At 38.3% G+C, this 20,224-nt stretch overlaps 1 protein-coding gene across 1 annotated transcript in view; it reads right to left on the bottom strand.

Annotated features, from left to right (window-relative positions):
• The window catches only part of Ppp2r3a (protein phosphatase 2 regulatory subunit B''alpha), a 126,885-nt gene that overhangs the window by 31,270 nt on the left and 75,391 nt on the right, over positions 1-20,224 (bottom strand). The window contains exon 6 of the mRNA XM_051206235.1: positions 12,086-12,160. Coding sequence (XP_051062192.1) covers positions 12,086-12,160 — 75 coding nt within the window. The remainder of the gene's footprint in view (positions 1-12,085; positions 12,161-20,224) is intronic.

The raw sequence follows: 20,224 nt of genomic DNA, 5'->3' as shown, positions 1-20,224 counted from the left end.
AGTGGCCCAGCTTTGTTGGCTAGGGTGGCCTTGCCTCCAGACCTGTTTCTCTAGGGACTTGGACCCTGAGCCCTCTGTCATGACAGAGCTGCCTAAGTCACTGGCACCCCTTTATCCTGCCTTACCCTACCCTTCCTATACTGGCACATGCTTGACTTAGTGGCCAACCTTCTTCCCTTTATCCACCCCTCCCTCTCCTTCCCCCTCCAGGACAAAGGTCAAAGGCCAGCCTCCTCCCTCTTACCCACCTTCCTCTCTCCCTCTCCCTCCTCTTACTGCCTTTCCTTCTTCCCTTTCCCCTCCTCTTCTACAGTGTTGCAACCCGTGGCCTGGTCCCCATCCACACACTGGCCTACTCCCTTTGAATCCTCCTCAGTGGCTTCTAATACTGCCCTTTTCTGCCCCCTCCAAGAGATAGTTGGAACTGAGGGAATTGTTCGAGGCCACCAAGCAACAGTCCTGGCTACACATTTCATTTCTCAGTCATCACCAGATATTAGAACGAAACTAAAAATGGCTGAAGTAGGTTCCCAAACCCCTGTACAGGAAATGATGAAAATGGCTTTCTTTCTCTTCTTCTTTCTCCTCTTCTTTCCCCTTCCCTCCCCTTTCCTTTTTAGTTTTTCAAGACAAGGTTTCTCTGTGTAGCTCTGGCTGTCCTGAAACTCACTCTGGAGACTGGGCTGGTCTCCAATTCACAGAGATTCATCTGCCTCTGCCTCCAAGTGTTGGGATTAAAGACCTGCACTGGCACCACCCATCTCCTAATGCTTTTTATAAGTCCACAATTACCCTGATACTCAAATCACACAAAGAGCCAACATAGAAAATCATAAATTCCTTATGAATTTAGTTGCAAAGATTCTAAATAAAATATTTGCAAGTTAAATTCAAGAATACATCAAAAAGATTTTCTACCATGATCAAGTTGGCTTCATCCCAGAGATACAGTGATGGTTCAACATAATCCAGATTGAAGTGCAAAAACCACATGATCATCTCATTAGATGCAGAAAAGGCCTTTGAAAAAATGGAGTATTCCTTCATGATAAAAGTCCCGGAGAGACTAGGAATACAAGGAACATACGTAATAAAGGCAAGCCTACAGCCAATACCCACCTAACAGAAACTCAAATAACTTCTACTAAAAATCAAGATCAAGACAAGGATATTCACTGTCTCCATGCCTATTTAATATACTACTTGGAGTCTTAGCTAGAGCAGTGACAACTGGATAAAGTGAATATAAATAGGAAAGAAGTCAATCTTTATTTGCAGATGATGTAATTTTATACATAAAAGATCCCAAAAACTCCACCAGAAAACTTCTACAGCTGATAAACATTTTCAGCAAATTACTGGGATACAAAATTAATACACAAAAATCAGTAGACTTCCTATTTGACAAACAGAATGAGAGAGAGATCAAGTACCTTTTACAATAGCCTAAAAAAAGATCTTGGGATAACTCTAATTAAGTAAGTTAGAGTTATGTAATAAAAACTTTAAGACATTAAAAAATAAGTTGAAGACATCAGAAGATGGGAAGATCTCCCATGCTCATAGAGTGGTAGAATTAATATTGTGAAGATGGCTACCTTACCAAAAGTAATCTACATATTTAGTGCAATCCCCATCAAAATTCCAACAAAATTCTTCATAGAAAACATATTTCTTTATACGGAAACATGAAAAAACCCAGAATAATTAAAACAATCCTGAATAATAAAAGAACTTCTGGAGGTATATACAATCCCAAAATGTACTATAGAGTATAGTAATAAAACCAGCATGGTATTGTCATAAAAACAGAAATATTGGTCAATGGAATTGAATTGAAGACCCAGGCATAAGTCCACATACCTATGGACAACTGGGCTTTTTTTTTTTTTCTTTTTTGTTTTTTACAGACAGGGTTTCTCTGTGGCTTTGGAAGCTATCCTGGAACTAGCTCTTGTAGACCATGTTGGCCTTGAATTCATAGAGATCTGCCTGCCTCTGCTTCCCGAGTGCTGGGTTAAAGGCATGTGCCACCACCACCCAGCATGGACACTTGGTTTAAATACACCCTAGAAAAAGAACAGCATCTTCAACAAATGGTGTGGGTCAAACTGGATGGTTGCATGTAGCAGAATACAAATAAATCCGTATTTATCACCCTGTACAAAACTCAACTTTAAATGGATCAAGGACCTCAATGTAAGACCAGCTACCCCAAATCTGACAGAAGTGATAAGTGGGGAATGGACTTGAACCAACTGGTACAGAAAAGGGCTTTCTGAACAAGATACCAACAACACAGACATTAAGACCAGAGATGATGAAAGGCATCTCATGAAGCTGAAAAGCTTCTGTATGGCAAAGGACATTGTCACTTGGGGAAAGCAGCAGCCAACAGAGTAGGAAAGGACCTTTACCAATTATACATCTGATAGAGGATTGGTATCTAAAATATATATTAAAATATATATATGTTACATTAGTAGCTAAACTATATAAAGAACAACAAGAAAACAACCCAAATACAAAAATGTGTCATAGAACTAAGCAGAAAATTCTCAAAAGATGAAACACAAATTGCCGAGTAACAGTTGAAGAAATGTTTAACATTTCAGCCAGCCATCAGGGAAATGTAAATTAAACTACTTTGAGATCCTATTTTACCCCAGTCAGAATGACCAAGATCAATAAAACACATGGTGACACATGCTGGCAAGGATGTGGGAAAAGGAGAACATCCGTCCATTGCTGATGGGTATGCAAGCTGTTACACCTATGGAACTCTGTGGCAGTTCCTCAGGAAGCTGGGAATAGTTCTATCTCAAGATCCAGCTATACTTGTTTTGGGCACATGTGCAAAAGGACTGATTTGACATTCTACTAAAGAGATACTTCCTCATTCACATTGATTGCTGCTTTATTCATAATAGCCAGAATTTGAAAACAGCCAAGAAGCTTATCAAGTGATGAATGGATAAAAGTGTGTTATATTTACACTATAAAATGCTATTTAACTGTTAGGAAAATTTAAATTATAAAATTCCCAGGTAAATGGATGGAGCTAGGAAAAAAAAAATCATCCTGAGTGAGGCAACCCATATTCAATGAGACAAATATTGTATGTTTTCTCTTCTATGTAGATGTTTGCTTTTAAGCCCTCAGTATGTGTGCTACAATCTGAAAAACCACAAAGGTTAAGTATTGAGTAAAGGACTGATAGGGAGGAGAGGTTCTCCCAAGGAAGGGGAAATATAAATGAAGAAATATGGGGAGGCACAACTAAACCTAAAGGACATTTAAAAACCATGTGGAAACCGACAATTGTAGAAACTTCCATATTTACATTTATATTTATGTGTGTGAGTATACCGACCAACGCACGCACGCACATACCCACCCACCCACATGCTCGAGAGAAATCTAGATGGAGTCACTAAATAATAGGGAATGCAGTGCCTGCCCTAACTAGACATCTTATGTTACCAAGTTAAATAAACCTCCAGTTCCAGAACTGAGTTATTACATCTTGTTGAGTCTTTGGCCCCATGGAAAACCCCAAATATCATAGACTATTGACAAGGGTATTGGTTACTCTCAACAACCTAATGGTAAGCTACATTGCTGAAGGCAATATTTATGTATGTCATTGAACACAGAGAAGTAGAGCTAACTAGAAGCTTCAATCCTACTGGCATTCATGGTTTGGAATGCACTCTGCATGCTATCAGAGGAGAAGGGTAATTATCAATTATTCTCCAGATACAAACCATGGTCATCTGTAACAGAGACCCAACTGCAAGATATACTGTCGCAATAGTGGCACAAATGTTAGGAGAGTGACCAGTCCATTTTTTTTTTTTTTTGAAACAGGGTTTCTCTGTGTAATAGCTCTGGCTGTCCTGGAACTTGCTTTGTAGATCAGGCTAGCCTTGAACTCACAGAAATCCACCCACTTCTGCCTCCCAAGTGCTGGGATTAAAGGCGTGCACCACCACTGCCTGGCAACCAACCACTTTTTAACTGGTCTTAAAGCCCACTCCATGAAATGAAACCCCGACCTAACACTGCTAAAGAGTCCAAGAACCTGAGACTAGATAGGTCATAGGCCTGTGGGAAAACCTACTCCTACTACATTAGGAAATGATTCCTAATGACACACTGCTAGACTTATAGATCAATGTCTTGCTCAGTCCACATCAATGAAACTTCTTACAGCAGACAAGAATTAACAGAGACCTACAACTGGTTAATGTGCAGACAGTGAGAGACTTTGGAGCACTCATCCTAAATGGGATGTCACCTCAAGGCTCAGGGAGCCATATGGAAGAAGAAAGCCTGAAGAGACAGATGACCGGTGACTTTAAGGAAACATTGTCTTCCAGATGCAACATGACTGATGTACATATGAACTCACTGAAACACAGGCCTGCACATGTTCATCTGAGATGGGGATAGAAACAAAGGCTCCTACTTTTAACCAAGAAGCTGTTTGTAATCAATATCCTCTGGTAAGGGGAAAATCTGTGGAGGCTCACTACCCAGTATTTAACCATATTTAAGGTAGTCTTCATGCCTAGGAGTTGTTGCCAACATAAAATGAACTCAATGGCATTTTGTAAGCCTTGTGATTAATTTTGTTTTGTTTGGGCTTTTTATCTAATTTTCTTTGACTTATTGGTCTTTTGCTTGTTCATTTTGATTTCAATTTGTGTGTGTGTGTGTGTGTGTGTGTGTGTGTGTGTGTGTGTGTGTGTGTGTGTGTGGCATTTTGTTTGTTTTAAAGAGGCGGGGTAGAACAAAGCTGGGTATGTAGGGATGTCGGGAGGATCTAGGAGGAAGTGCAGGAGGGGAAAATATGTTGCATGAAGAGCACTTCTTTAGAAATAAAAGGAAAACCCCCAGAAATTAAAAAATTAAAGTATGGTGAATTGGAAATTTCTGTGAAAAATCTAATTATTTCCTATATCAAATAAATATACTGAACTAAAAAAAGCGCTCTATTCAATGACAATGTATTCCTTGTTTTCTATACCCTCTGTGAAAGTCATCACATGTATCTGGGCTACTTTATACTCTGACCTTCATTTGGGTATAAACACTTCTGTTATTTGCTAGCAATTTAGTGAATTTAGCAGATTTGAAACTGTAAAAAAAAAAAAAAAAAAAAAAAAAAAAAAAAACCAGAGACAGAAGCAAATGTAGTCAGGCTGGAGATTTGTATGTTGCAGTGTAAGGGAGGACTGGAGAAGATAGAAGCTGCAATCCTAGAGCTGGAGGCCACAGTGCAATTACAACAATTTTATGTATTACACACACACTCACTTCTTTTACTTACATCAATTATTTGTTCTTCAAAAAGAAACAATATTGAGAAGGGCAATTTGGTACCCTGGCTTTTCTTTATTTTTTATTTCTGAGATAGGATTTCAGTATGTAATGTAGGCTGGCCTCCGACTTGGAGTCATCTCTCTACTTGAATGTTGCCCACACAGGTATGTGTGTGTCCACCCCTTTGGCTCTCTGGTGTTTAATAGTTTGGTAATATAAAAATTTTGGATCCTTAATGGTCTTATCATGAAAGAGGTTAAGCATCCTTTTCAAGCTGTTTATGTTCAAGAACAAAGAGTGAAGACTATTGTGCATCTTCCAAAACTTTGGTGTAATGAGATACTAGACCAACACCCTGTTGCTGGATTTCTCAGTAGAGTAATTCTCAACAAAATAGGGCAAATTAGCACCAGAATGAAGGTTTGATTTCTGTGGCCCAGCATTCACAGTCTCATCCCTGCTAACCGTGACCTTCCACAATGGAGCTCATAGACCACTATTTCATAGGAGATTTCAGAACATCCTGTGCTTCCAAACATCTTTCTGGAATTCCTATGGTTATAGTCCAACACTGGTACAAGATTACCACCAACTGCAAACTCTAACAGACCTCATCTTTCTTAACTTGCATTCTAGTGTTTGACCCCATGCTTTTTGTATACTAGGTAACAATTTCTTGACATAATAATTAAGTTCAGAAGCTATGTAACAAATAAGTTTGTGTTACCTTTTTAATGTTGAATGTGGGCTGGTTTTAGAGCTACCTCAACAATACATTCCTTAAGTTGTAAATAATAGATGTCAACCACCAAAACCTAATAGTTCATGTAATTCAGTGTGTTACTTTTGTTTATGCTCTGGAACATTTAATGATACATAGATGTGTTTGATTAAATAAAATTCACCCGCGGTCAGGAGGCTGGGTCAGCAACTAGCTGACAGCTGTAGGGAGGATTCAGGTGGCGAAGGGTTTAGGAGTGGTGAGAACCAGCACAAGGACTTCTTGGGAGACAGGAGAAGGTGAGCTGCCTGCTATTTGGCCTCTCTGGGAAGCAGGATTCTACCTCAACCTTTGAATCTTGATTTCTTTAGTGGGATAGAGACTTAAGTAAGTGTTCTTAGTAGCTTTGAAAGAGTCAGTGCCTGAGGGAACAGAATTTCATCAGACTTTGGCTTTGGCAGCCTGGCCACTGCTGGTAGCGGTGGAATGGCAGTTGCTGAATAGGATAGCCATAGCTTAAAGGGCAGCTACAAGTAAAAAAGCAAAACAACAAATTGGCACCCACATTGGGTGCCACTCTGTTGTTTGGTATGTTTTAGTCTTTGGCTCTTTGGTCTTTTTGAGGGGCCCGTCCCCTAGCTCCCAAATAAATCACACTCAGAGTCTTATTATTATTTATGACTGCCTGGCCTTAGCTTGGCTTGTTTCTAGCCCTTCTACCTTTCTCTTTCTTTTTTTTTTTTCTTTCTTTCTTTCTTTCTTTCTTTCTTTCTTTCTTTCTTTCTTTCTTCTGTATATCTTACTTTCCTTCTTACTCTGTGGCTGACCCCTGACATCCCCCTCTTCTCTCTTGTTTCTCCTATTTATATTCTCTGACAGCCAGCCCTGCCTATCCTTGCTCCTGCCTCACTATTGGCCTTTCAGCTCTTTATTAGGACCACCAGGTGTTTTAGACAGACAAAGTAACACAGCTTCACAGACTTAAACAAATGCAGCATAAACAAAAGTCACACACCTTAAAATAATATTCCCCAACAAATCAACAGTTTTGCTTAAAACTTAGTGGTATATACATGTGTAGAAAATATAAAAGTGAATAGTAAAGATATACTAATGTAGCAAAGGCTGAATCTAAGGAAAACAAGACAGGAGTGAAGATGTTATCACGGTCTGAATGCCTGACTACTGGGTAGAAGCAGCAATTGACTTCTGTTTTGCAATAGAGGACAGAATTATAACCACTGAGTAGAAGTGCCCTTATACTCATCAGATGCTTCACTATAAGGGAGACGTTCCAAAAATAACTCTAGAAAGGCAATGGGTTTGTATGAAGTCATGAGGTTACTTTTTGTCAAGTTCTTAGGAGGAAGTGCACAGGATTGATGTATTAGGTGGAAGTCAGAATAGCTGGTCCTTAATTTCTCCATTGGTTCTAAGCACTCAGCTTCAAAGGTTTTTGATGAAAGAGGATATGTATTGTTTATTTGTTGTTATGTGTATGTGCCTATACGAGTTACGTGGACTGTATGCATACAGGCACCCTTAGAGGTCAAAAGAGGGCTTCAGATCCCCTGGAACTGGAGTTACAGGTAGTTGGCAGTCATCACAAAGGTACTGGGAACCAAACCCAGGTTCTCTGCAAGAGCAGTAAGTTCTCTTAACCACTGAAATCTCTCCAGTCTTAAAAGATGTGTCTTATTCAGTGTGGTATCTTCTCCACAAGCTTGACATTAAAAGTCAAAAAAAAAAAAAAAAAAAAAAAAAAAAAAAAAGATTCTCAGTACAGATATTGGATGTGGAAAATGAACCCGAAGAATCTCATTCAATTTGGCATGGTGATAAATGCCTGTAATCCCAGCAAAGGCAGAAGGATCGTGAATTAGAGACCTGTCTGAATTTCATAACAAATTCCAGGCTAGCCTGGGTTACACAGCAAGACCATGTCTCCAGTAAAATAAAGAAAAAACATTTATAAAAAATACCACATCCTATTTCAAAGTCAATTTCTTAAAAAAGAAAATAAAACGTTAACAACAACACCCCCCCCAGCCCCCAGGGTTTTACTATGTAGCTCAGACTGGCCCAGAACTCAACATATAGAACAGGCTAGCCTCAAACTCAAATCCACTGGCTTTTGCCTCCTGAGTGCTGGGATTAAAGGAGTGTACTACTACCTCTGACAATTTCTAAAAAAATTTAAATAATCTATCTCACCTACCTACCTACCTACCTACCAACCAACCAATCTGGTATGTGTATATACATGCACAACACAATGTCATGGCGTAAGTGTGGAGGTCAGAGGACAACTTTTGGGATTCAGTCCTTTCTACTTTGTCAGTCCAGGAATTGAACTAAGGTCATCAGGCTTGGTGGCAGTTGTCTTTACATGCTGGACCATTTTGCTGGCCCTCAAAGTCAATTTCAATACACACATCAAAATTTTCTTGTTTAGTATCATTAAAGTTTTGTGTAAATTCCCTCCCTCCCTCCCTTCCTCTTTTCCCTCTGCCTATCCTTCTTCCCTTTGTTTTTTGGAGATAGGGTTTCTCTGTCTCAGTCATGGCTGCCCTAGAATTCACTGTGTAGACCAGGCTTTGAACTCAGAGATCAGCCTACCTCTGCCTCCATAGTGCTGGGATTAAAGGCATGAGCTATCACTGCATAAATTTATTTCTTGATTTAGACTATAAACTAAATTTGAAGTATGTATTCTATTGAAATATGTTATTTATGGAAGCAAGATATAATAAAACTTTGATCTGCATTATTGTTTTCTCTCCCACTTTAATTTTTTTAAAAATGTATGTTTATATAAAATGTGAATAGAAGCACCTATATGTACTTGGGTACCCATGGAGTCCAGAAGAGGGCATCAGATTCCCCAGGAGCTGGAATTACATGTAGTTTTAAGTTGCCCATGTAGGTGCTAGGACCAAACTCTGGTCCTCTAGAAGAGCAGAATATGCTGTTACCTATGGAGCCATTTTTTTTTCAGCTCCCTTTCTACCTTTTGATAGAATTTAAAAAAAAAAAAAAATCATATGTTTTATGTGATGGAGAGATGGAGCAGTGACTAAGAGCACTTGTTGCTCCTGCAGAGGGACTAAGTTTGGTTCCCAGCACACACATGGTGACTCATAACCATCTCATTCAGGGGATCTGATGTCCTCTTCTGACCTCTGTGGCACCAGGCAGGCACATGATACATATACATACATACAAGCAAGCAAAACACACATATAAAATAAAAGAAACCATATGTTTTTTAGGTGTGTTCTTTTGTGAGCCTTTGCTAAGCTGCTGTTGTAGCAGTGTAAAATAGTACATCTGTATCCTCCGTTCCCCAGTCTCCATATTCTGAGGCCCAACTTCATAGCACATTTGTTTCTCAATTACTGACTCTGCATTTTACATCATCGAAGTAGGGCTACCATCTAGTGGTGAAAGCATGTAGCAGCTGGCTCTCCATCATGCTTGCTATTTTAACAACTTGTCACCGGTTTAAAATATAAAAGAGTAACAAGAATCATTATTTACTACCAGGAACTGACAATCTTTCACCAAGATCTCTAGTCAACCTGATAGACAAGTTGAGTCATGTCATTTCTCTTCTTTATATGTGAAGATGGAAACTAATTCACAATATAGGCCACCAGGAAAGGAAATGTTTGGCTCTATTACATGTTGTTTTTGAAAGTAGATTAAATGTAGACAAAAATTAAAAAAGAATTTAACTATAGGTCATGAATGCAGATAGATACACTCAAACAACAGAAGCCTGCCTGGCTCTTCTACCTGAAAAGGCATAATGAACGCATCACGAATTCATTCTTTAACTGTCAGGGCTCTGAAATTTCTTCACAGTCTTTCTAAATTATGTGAAAACTTAAAAATTTTCTTAAAAAGCGACTTCTCTCTCTATCAAGAGAAAAGTGGAATGAGTTTAAAAGCTCTCAGTGGTGAGAAGTAGCTATGGCACAGCTTAGTCATTTGAGCCTAAAGTGATAGATTCAGGCCAAGCGAGCCACTGAGCAAACCACTAAGATACCATCTGTGCGAGCCTAAGAATAACTTCACTGCTGGTGCCAGAGCCATGGAGATGTCTTTGAAGGCTCATTGCTCACTTTAAAAACTTCAATGGGCCACCTCCTTTTTCAAAAGCTGGCATATGTTGGCATGCATAAGCAGAACATTTATTCACCAACAATCTCTTGGCCCAGCACACAAAACTGCAATCCAAAGGCTATAATTTGCTGGCATTTCATATTTTCATTTTCATTCACTATCAAAGATTTTTTTCCATTGGTAACATTCAGAAAATAAAGAATATAGGCCCACTTTTGGAGTAATTTCTTACTTAGTTGGTTCTTTCTAGGCTAAAAACAACTGACAAAAATAGTTACCAAAATAAAATATATATTCCTGTATTGCAGACCTTTATGACGTATGTAGTTATTATCTTCCCTGTTTTTGCCATTAGCAGGGTGTCTGTTTAGCTTGGTTACTTTCATGCCCAAGAATACAATTAGCCAATTTCATACTATACTTTATGTTGCATTTGTTCTAGAAAAAAAACTCACTGTACTTTAAAATAATGCTAATGTTTCAGCTACTTCATGTCATTATTTGACTAGGTTTCTAGTAGAAAGGGCATTGGAAAGAACAGATACCCAGTGAAAAGTTCTGTTTTTAGGTATTCATTGTTACACTTTTGTTTTTACTTAATTTGGCCAGGTAAGTGCTGTACCACCAAGCCACACACAATTTCCAGACTTTTATTACTGTATTTTTATCTGCACATTTCTTTTGGGGTGTGAGTATAAAATTACCACAGTAGCAGTTATTGTTATCTCAGTGTGTATAAATTTACATTCTGTACTTCCATGTGATTCTTGATACTCTTTAGCGTATGCTACTGTTTTAAACTGCTATATTATTGTTATAAGATTTTTTTGCAGTTTAATACCTATTTCTGAGTAATAGATTCATTTTTGTAAATTGGAGACAAAGTAGCATAGTGCTACATCAAATTATAAATTTCATAATATAAGCGGTAATATGCAAATACCATGAAAATGATGACAGCAGAGATAATAATAATCAGCTGTATTCAATGAATGACTAATAGTTTTTTTGTTCAATTATTAAGCCAATGGAATTTCCTAAAAAAGTGGGATTTCATGGCTTTTTAAAAAAAATCATAAACTTCTTAGGTCCTAGTTGCTATAGGTGCAGGCATGTAAAAAATAGCAAGCTAGAAAGAATGAAGCATATTTACCTCTTTACTTTTCTGCTCATTAAGTTCTTTTCCGAGAAACAAGGAGTGTGAGCACCTCACAAGTTGGAGTTATGAGTATGTTATTTTAGATTCCTATATGATTTGTTCTCTATTTACACATAAGCTACTTCTCATGATCTCTAGACACAATTTTAGGGATCTGGGGACATCTTTTTTTTGGGGGGGAATAAACTGTTAACAATTACTATCAGTATTACTTAGAAATGCTAAAACCCAACCAAATATGAAAATTTTAAGAGTAAAGACATCGTATAGAGAGGTGGATTAGTGTTTAAGAGCACTGGCTGCTCTTCCAGAGGACCCAGGTTCGATTCCTAGCACCCACATGGCAGCTCACAACAGTCCTGAAGCTCCAGTGGGAATCTGATTCCCTCTCTTGGCTTCCTCAGGCACTGCCTCCATATGAGCCCAGATACACTCAGAGGCAAAATAGCCACACAAATAAAATAAAAATAAATCTCAAAAAGAGTAAATATATGCCTTATAATACCAGACAGAATATTAATGCAATTTTATACCACAGACATCTGCTAAGTATTGACCCATATGTGAAGGGATATGAAAGTAAATAAAAAAAATTACCCATTTATTTTTACTCTTTACCTTCTTTTCATTTAAAATGATCATTATAGCCCACATTACCTTTTGTATGACAATGTGAAAGTCTGTATGCTAGATAACAACAAAGAAATGACTTAAGCAGTTTTATTATGACAAATCAGTACTCATCTTACCGTGGTGATATAGCGGGAATGAAATTCTGGAGCATCTTTCAGGAAGGTGAGACCAGGGTGGGTATCTACCACATCCTTAAAAATATTATAATCAAAACTAAGTTAGTAAACATTTAAAATTATCCAGAAGCATTTTCTTGTAGAAAAAGCTGACAATTGAGCAAATCTATTCTGGAAAACTGCATAGTACAGTGAAAATATAACTAGTACTTTATTGTAAGCATGTTTACAATACATAACTTTCTGCATACACAATATGCTTAAATATAACATTTTAAATTTGGTGACTTCTGAATCAAATGTCTTAGAGGTATATACTGCAATTCTAACACATTAAAGGTTATTTGGAAAAGTCATCCCACAGATATTGGTAGGTAAGAATGAGACCAGCCAATGAAAATGATTTTCTTAATCTTGAGGCATGAAATTTTTGGGAAAAAAAGCCATAGAGCCAAGTTAAGGCCCATCAGTTTTGTTTTTGTTTCTTTTTTTTAAAAAATATAAACAGTTGTAGCCAGTTGTGCTAGCATAAGAGACAAGACTAATCTATAGAGTGAGATAATATTTCAAAGGAAAAATTATTCAAATTTGTTTTCAATATATCTTAAAATCCATTATTTTGTTTTCATGGAAGATTATAAGATAAGACTTTGAACATGTTTTTTATTGTCTAGTTGGAATTTTAAAGAACCTTGACCTTAGAGACTGTTAGGGAGTCTCTAGGTTACTCCTAAATTAATAGCCACAGGCAACTGCAATATCTACCAAAACAGACATATCTATTAATTTCTACCAATACAGCTTAAAAATGGATTTTACTACTTATGGTTTGTAAATTTGGAAATAATTTTAGATTTTCAGATGAACTGTGAAAAATACTGCAGAGAAACTTTCTATGCCTTTCTTTCAGATTCTGGAGATAGTAACTCACAAACCACAGAACAATGATTAAAACTAGTAAATAAACATCCATACAGCACTGAACTATAGACCTTATTCAAATTTCACCATTTTCCAATCAGTTACTCTAAGTTTATTGCATGTAGTTTTTACAGCTTCTCTGGTCTCTGTTCTGTGTTGTTTCTTTTCGGTATTTCATGATTGCAATGCTTTTAATGAGTTCTGGTAAATCACACCTCTGGTAAATTAAGTTTTGTCTTAAATTTTCTTTAAGCAGATTAAATTCACATGTTTTCATCAGGAATACTATGGAAGTGATGCTGTGACCCTTTTTAGTGGACCAAACAAGCAATATATGATTAGTTTTATGGCTAAAATTGGCCTAGCTTTGCCATATGGAACTCCTTCATTTAGGACCCTGTGTCCTTCTGACTGTCATGCCCTTTTGCAGTGTGAGTTCATCTTGTATTTTACTTTTCCCATATCTGTGTCAGCCTTATCTCTAAGATATGCAGTCCACTTTACTGTAGTCCTAGATTTTAGGAACTATGTGCACCCATTATTACTGAGTGTCATTGTTCTCAGGCCCTACTAGCAGGCATAGGGCATGTATGTGCCTTTGTGAAATATGTGTGTGTGTGTGTGTGTGTGTGTGTGTGTGTGTGTGTATATAGATATGTGTGTGTGTATTAATAACTCTGATTCCAATCCAATATCACAAGGTTTACTCAAGCCTTCCCTCTTTCCTTCGTAACTATAAAAGTGAGAAACCTGGCTCTCATCTAAAATGTAACCACTTATTTTTCAATTTTATGATATCAAGAGAACACCAGTGAGAAACAATACACTTAATATAATATTTGTATATAGTTCCTTTGGTATTTTTTAAAATCTTTTTTGTTGGAGAATTTTATACATATATACAATGTGTTTTGATTAAATGTATCATCCCATCCCCTTCCTTCCAATTCCTCCCTTATTACCTGTTGGAGGGTGTGGGAGTTGTAGCATGTGACAACTAGTGTTCAGATGTCAACCCACCAGAGGAGTAATTCTCTGGTGGGGAGAATCCCATCCAGGCAAGGCCTATGGGACCACTGACTCTGGAAACTGTTGCTCCTGTCAGTATTTTCACACGTGTAATTTCACTTCCACTTAATGTATAATCTCATATGATGTGTATATGTAATCTCATAATTGCATCTCAGTCTTATGGGCATATATATCTGTGAATGGTCAGGAAGATGACTTATCATTATCTGTATAATTTCGATACATAGAAAATATACTAGGAAATGCTTCATAACTAGATCTACTGTCCCACGAGGACTGTAAGACATTTAAAAGCCTGCTTTGTTCCTTTTACTCAAACTACACACAATTAGCACATTTTTATCTCAGAGCAAGTTCAAAATAGACTGAATGTTTCTGTAAATGGGTAATAAGTAAAGAACTGATATGCACAAGGTCAGAGTTGCAGATGCCTAGCCAAGGTTATTAACACAAAGCAACCTAAAAATTCACACCAATTCTTCACTTGCCAAGTCTGGCTGATAAAGACCCATGTCCCAAAGCTTGTCTCACTGGACACTGTGGCCCCAGCCTCTGGTCAGTCTTATACCAGAAACCTTGTGTTGCCATGCTAAACAGATCTAGCCTTATCATTTACCCAAGGAATGTGCTATGACCAATGAGATGCAATTCTTGTAACTTTTTTTCTTATTGCCTCAAGCCTCCTATACAAAAATTTATTTAAGTTAGGTGAACAAAGAAGCAGGAGAGATTGAAGCAAAGGAGAACTAGAAAGAATGAGAACTTAAAAGAAAATTAGAGGACAGAAGAATAGGCAGAAAAATAAACTCGACTTGAACAGCATGTGTGTGAATTTATTCTGTACCCCTCAGATAGAAAAAACTTTTAAGTTCAGTTTTGCTACACTATGGAGCTTCTCTTTGAACCAATGGGAACTTGAGAACTGGTCTCTCAGGCTAATGGTAATTACCCAAAATTTTCATCTCTCAACTTCATGACTTCATTTTTAAAACTCACCAGGTCCACTTAGTGCTGTATATACGTGCATGAGTGTAAGAGCATTTATTGGAGCATGGGTAGTTTCTCAAGAGACACATCCCTGAAAAAAAAAAAACTGACTTTTCCTACTTTAGCAGCCTAATTACTCCTCAGTAAGACCTTTATGAGCCCCCCTCGACCCATGCTGAAATTTTTGTCCCCTTGACTTTGTGTATGTCTTGTGCAACCAGCCAGTCACAGATGCTATAAAAGCACATGTGCAATGTCCCTATCATATCTGACAAACACTGTTTTGTGCAGATGTCTATTCCCTTTGGCTCTTACACTCTTTTTGCCCCTCTTCCGCAATGAGCTGTGTTCCACTTAGAGCCGAGCATTCCATAGTCTTTTATCCTCTGCACACTGACTAGTTGTGGATCTCTGTATTAATTGCCATTTATTGCAGAAAGAAGCAGACTCTAGGTTCTCAACAAGAACAGCAAATGCTTTTAGTCATGGATCCATCTCTCTAACCCTGAATCTTCTGGTATAAATGTCACTGGGTCAAGGCATAGTCTATTTGGTAGCACTTTACCACTAATCATGAAATTGCATTTATTTGCAGTTTTCTTTGTACTGTGTTTACCTGATTTAGATATCAGTAATGTTTACTTCAGAAATGACCTATAGGTAGACCTATCAATAATGTAATGATTTAGAAAACATTAGACTGTCTAGTCTTTGAAGATTTGATCAGTTTCTCCTGTGAAACACCTGCCACTGGTTCATTTTGGCATCATACCAACGTGAAGACAAAATGAGGAGACTGGCGAGAGGTGGGATCATGGCCCTGTAGGGAGAGGGGAAGAATACATTGCAGGTATCTTTCCTTGTTGGACTGTAGCATTGGCTCTGAGTTAGGCCTTCCATTTCTAACAGTCACACTTTATATTCTATCCGTGATCTATCTACCACTCAGTGTGTTTTTCTCAAAGGTGAGATCATGGGTGAGGTATGTATTCCAGTAATTAGAACAGAACTTGGGCATGTTCCTCTGCAGGCCATCGGCTACTTTGTTCCAAGCCACTCCCACAATGACCTACATGACTGTAAAATGTCTTTTGTGACTTTAAGTTTTCTTCTGTTTCAATATAGGCATTCCATTTAAGAATATTAGCCTTTATTAATTTTCTCTTTTCAAAAAATGTATTTGGGGATGAGGAGATGGTCCAATGGTTAAGAGCACTGACTCCTCTTCTAGATGACCTGGATTCAATTCCCAGCACCCACATGGTGGCTCACAACCATCTGTAACTACAGTCCTAAGGGACCCAACACCCCCTTCTGGCCTCCATGGGTATAGGCACACATGATGCACAGATATACATATAAGTAAACATACACATAAAATAAGTACACAAAACATTTAAAATGTACTTACTTTTAAAATTATTTTTTAAAGTTAGTACATGTCGGGAGGCCCTGCTTGTCAGAGACTGCAGTCTTTAATAGCCTGGCAGCTTTCTCTAACCTTGGCAACACGGAGGACTCCCCACTAGCGAAGGCTTCCTGCTCTCTACCTAGCCTTATCTGAAGGATGTTTCTAGGCTCAGAGGCCTGACTTATCTCAGGGTTGTTCCTTGACACCGTTCCCTGCAAACGCTCTTCCCCTGCTGACCATATGGTAATGCTCTAGCCATTTTGATAGGGCTGTGCTTCCACTAATCCAGCTACATGATAGGAGTTTGCCACTTAACGCAAATTAAGGTTTGTCTCCTGGTTTCTTATTCCTATAGATCTCCTATAACTCTGGAATAAAGTTAAGCTGGTTCATTGAAGTCATAGCCCAGAGGGCTCTCCATTGTATCCACAACCATCTGAACCCTGTTTCTGCTTCTGCTCCTTTCACTCTCATGGACCAGTGGTTGACAACCCCAAGGGAGAAGCAGAACAGTATACAAAGTGATGGGTTAAAGCATTTCATACATATAAGTCATTTAGACTTTTGTTCTTACTCATTACCTTCTCACAATGCCTTTCTCTAGACTCCCTGTCCCTCTGTTGCTGGTCCCCTTCTCGCAAAAAAAAAAAAAAAAAAAAAAAAAAAAAAAAAAAAATCTTTCCCTTCTATCATATTTTTTTATTACCATCTCTTTCCCTGAATCCCATAGCACTCTTTATCCATCTCACAGTCTCCTTTCTACCTTCATGGCATCCCTTCAGTACACGTACGTACGCACACACACACACACACACACACACACACACACACACACACACACACTTAAGCCTAGACCCCTCATGAGAAAAAACATATAGGAACGATCTGCAGGAGTCTGGGAGGCTTATCATTAGTTACACTATCAAGGAAATGACTGTCCCTTCTTCCGAATCCATCAGTAGTCAATAATCCAGCAGCTAAGGTGTACTGGTTGGTTTTTGTCAATACAAATCTAGACATATGTGGAAGGAGGGAATCTCAACTGAGGAACTGCCTACATCAGATTGGCCTGTAGTATGACTGCGGAACATTTTCTCGATTAATGATTGATGTTGGAGAGTCCAACTCACTGTGGGTGGTAGCACCTCTGGTCAGGTGAACTTGAGTGGTATAAGAAAGCAAGCCACTAAGCAGCTTTCCTGCATAGTTCCTGCCTTGATTTCCCACAATAACAGACTGTGATGGGGACATGTGAGTCGTTAGTGCAATGAAGAAGCAAATTAGGATAGAAGGTTATGGTCCCATGAGCCCCCTCCTTGAACCTTGGCTGGTGACAGGCCCAGTCTTGTGTATGCCCAGTGCAAACAACTACAGCTACTGTGAGATAGTATTTGCAATGGTTGTGTCATGAAATGATAACATTTCACAGTCTTTCCTCCAATCTTCCAGCTCTTACCTTCTTTCTGCTCCCTTTTCCATGATGTCTTCTGAGCCTCAGATGGTGTGGTATAAATGTCTTATTTAGAGCTAAGCACTCAACAATCACTTATTCTCAGTATCCTGACAGTCATAATACTCATTTTTTTCATGTGTAGTGAAAACATTTAAAACCTATTTTTTTTTTGACAAGGTTTCTCTGTGTAGCTTTGTAGACCAGGCTGGCCTCAAACTCACATAGATCTGCCTGCCTCAGCCTCCTGAGTCCTGGGATTAAAGGCATGCACCTCCACTGCCCAGCTTAAATTCTTAGGAAATTCTTAGGAATTTTCAAGAATATACATTACAGTCAGGCATGGTGGCACATGCCTTTAACCCAAATACTTGAGAGGAAAAAGCAGGAGGATTTCTGAGGTCAAGGCCAGCCTGGTCTACAGAATGAGTTTCAGAATAGTAAGGAATATATATTCAAATCTTGTCCCAAAACAAAACAAACAAAAATAACACATTGGTGATTCTATTTAGTGTATTGTACAATAATATCTATCTATCTATGTGTCTATGTGTCTATGTATCTATGTATGTATGTATGTATGTATGTATGTATGTATGTATGTATCTATCTATCTATCTATCTATCTATCTAAAAATTTGCATCCTTGCAGAACATCTTCCCCGCACTAAGAGTGACAAAGACTAGAGGGTCACTGGTACTTGCTGGCTACTAGCTGAGCTCCAGGTTCAGTGAGAGAGCCTGTGTCAAAGGAATAAGGTGGCGAGTGATAGAGCAGGATGTCACCCTCTGGCTTCCATGAGTATAGAGTGTACATTCAACACACAAACTTCCTCTCTCTTAGATTCTGGGAGTAATTTACTGTACAGAAGAAGCAAAGAAGCTCTGGACTTGAAGGATCTTCTGGTCATAGATCACTGCTACTTCAGTAATAACCCCCAACTTTGGACCTAGAGTATAGCTGCATGTTGAAGGAACCTCAGTTAACATTTTCTTCCAGACTGGTATATAAGGACTAATTTCAAAAACTCAAATAAGTGAAAGAAAATAAAAAGTACTTATTTTATGTGTATGAGTGTTTTGCCTGCATGTATATCTTGTGCACTGAGAATTAATTCTGGGTCCTCTGCAAGAACAACATTGCTCTTAACCACTGGGGCAAAGCTTAATCCTAAAACATACTTACAGTTCTGAGATTTATTCTTAAAGACCAGAGATATATCCTTTCTACATGTAGAAAATTTATTTGTAAACAACAGACTTTAACATCCCAGAGCCAGAAAAGAAAAAATGAGAAGAGGACCACTGCTTCATTTATTTGGCTCCATTAGTGAAAATTGTTCTATATGCATGAGTACCCAGGATGAGTATGCATCCTACACAAATAATATAAGTGACTGGTCTCCCTGAAATCTGGTGATAGTAATAGGGCCCATTGCCCTTAACTTAAATTATTCCTAGGCTGGAGTGCTCTGGCAGGCAGGCTTTGTGTCTTTTTTCCCCTCCCCTACAAGTACTTGGTATGTTATAAAGCACAGGTTACATCTTCTCACTCAGTTTCCTAATGGTAGGATTATAGACAGGTATTAGCATTCACCACCATGCACAGCTTCTTCCTATTCTAATCGTATCTACAAATATATCTTGTGGAAAAACCAGAGAGCCATTTTGGATAGGTGCTTAAATCAGAGTCAAGATGCCCTGGGTGAAGACTCCAGAGATCATGACAGTTGTTTTGACTATTCCACAGCCTTTTCTTGATTGTCACCAGATTCTTTATTTTTAAAATTTTCAAACAACATTTTTTGATCATAATCTTTTCCTCCTCTAGCTCCTCCTGGATGCCCAACTTCATGTTATTCTCACTCTTAAAAAAAACAGAGGCAGGTGGATCTCTGTGAGTTTGAGGTCAGCCTGGCTGGCCTATAGAGTAAGTTCCAGGACAGCCTCCAAAGCCACAGAGAAACCCTGTTTTGAAAAAAACAAAAACAAACAAAAAACCAAAGCCAACACACACACACCCCTCTACAACCATGGAGTTCATTTTATGTTGGCCAACTATTTATTTCTGAGCATGAGGCGTGCCAGAGGGTATGGCTGATAAACTCAGTGTCACATTATTAAGAAAATGGATTTTCTCCCTTCCAGTAGCTATCAGGTTCTGTTAGGTCCTTAACTATGGCTGATATTAGTATTTTCCAAGCTATCTTTTTTTTTTTTTTTTTTTTTTTTTTTTTTTTTTAAAAAGATTTACTTATTTACTATGTATATAGTATTCTGCCTGTATGCCAGAAGAGGGCACCAGATCTCATTATAGATGGCTGTGAGCCACCATGTG

This window comes from Phodopus roborovskii, unplaced genomic scaffold, assembly GCF_943737965.1.
Source record: "Phodopus roborovskii unplaced genomic scaffold, PHOROB, whole genome shotgun sequence".
Lineage (NCBI taxonomy): Eukaryota > Metazoa > Chordata > Mammalia > Rodentia > Cricetidae > Phodopus > Phodopus roborovskii.
This window is presented reverse-complemented; position numbering and strand designations above follow the sequence as displayed.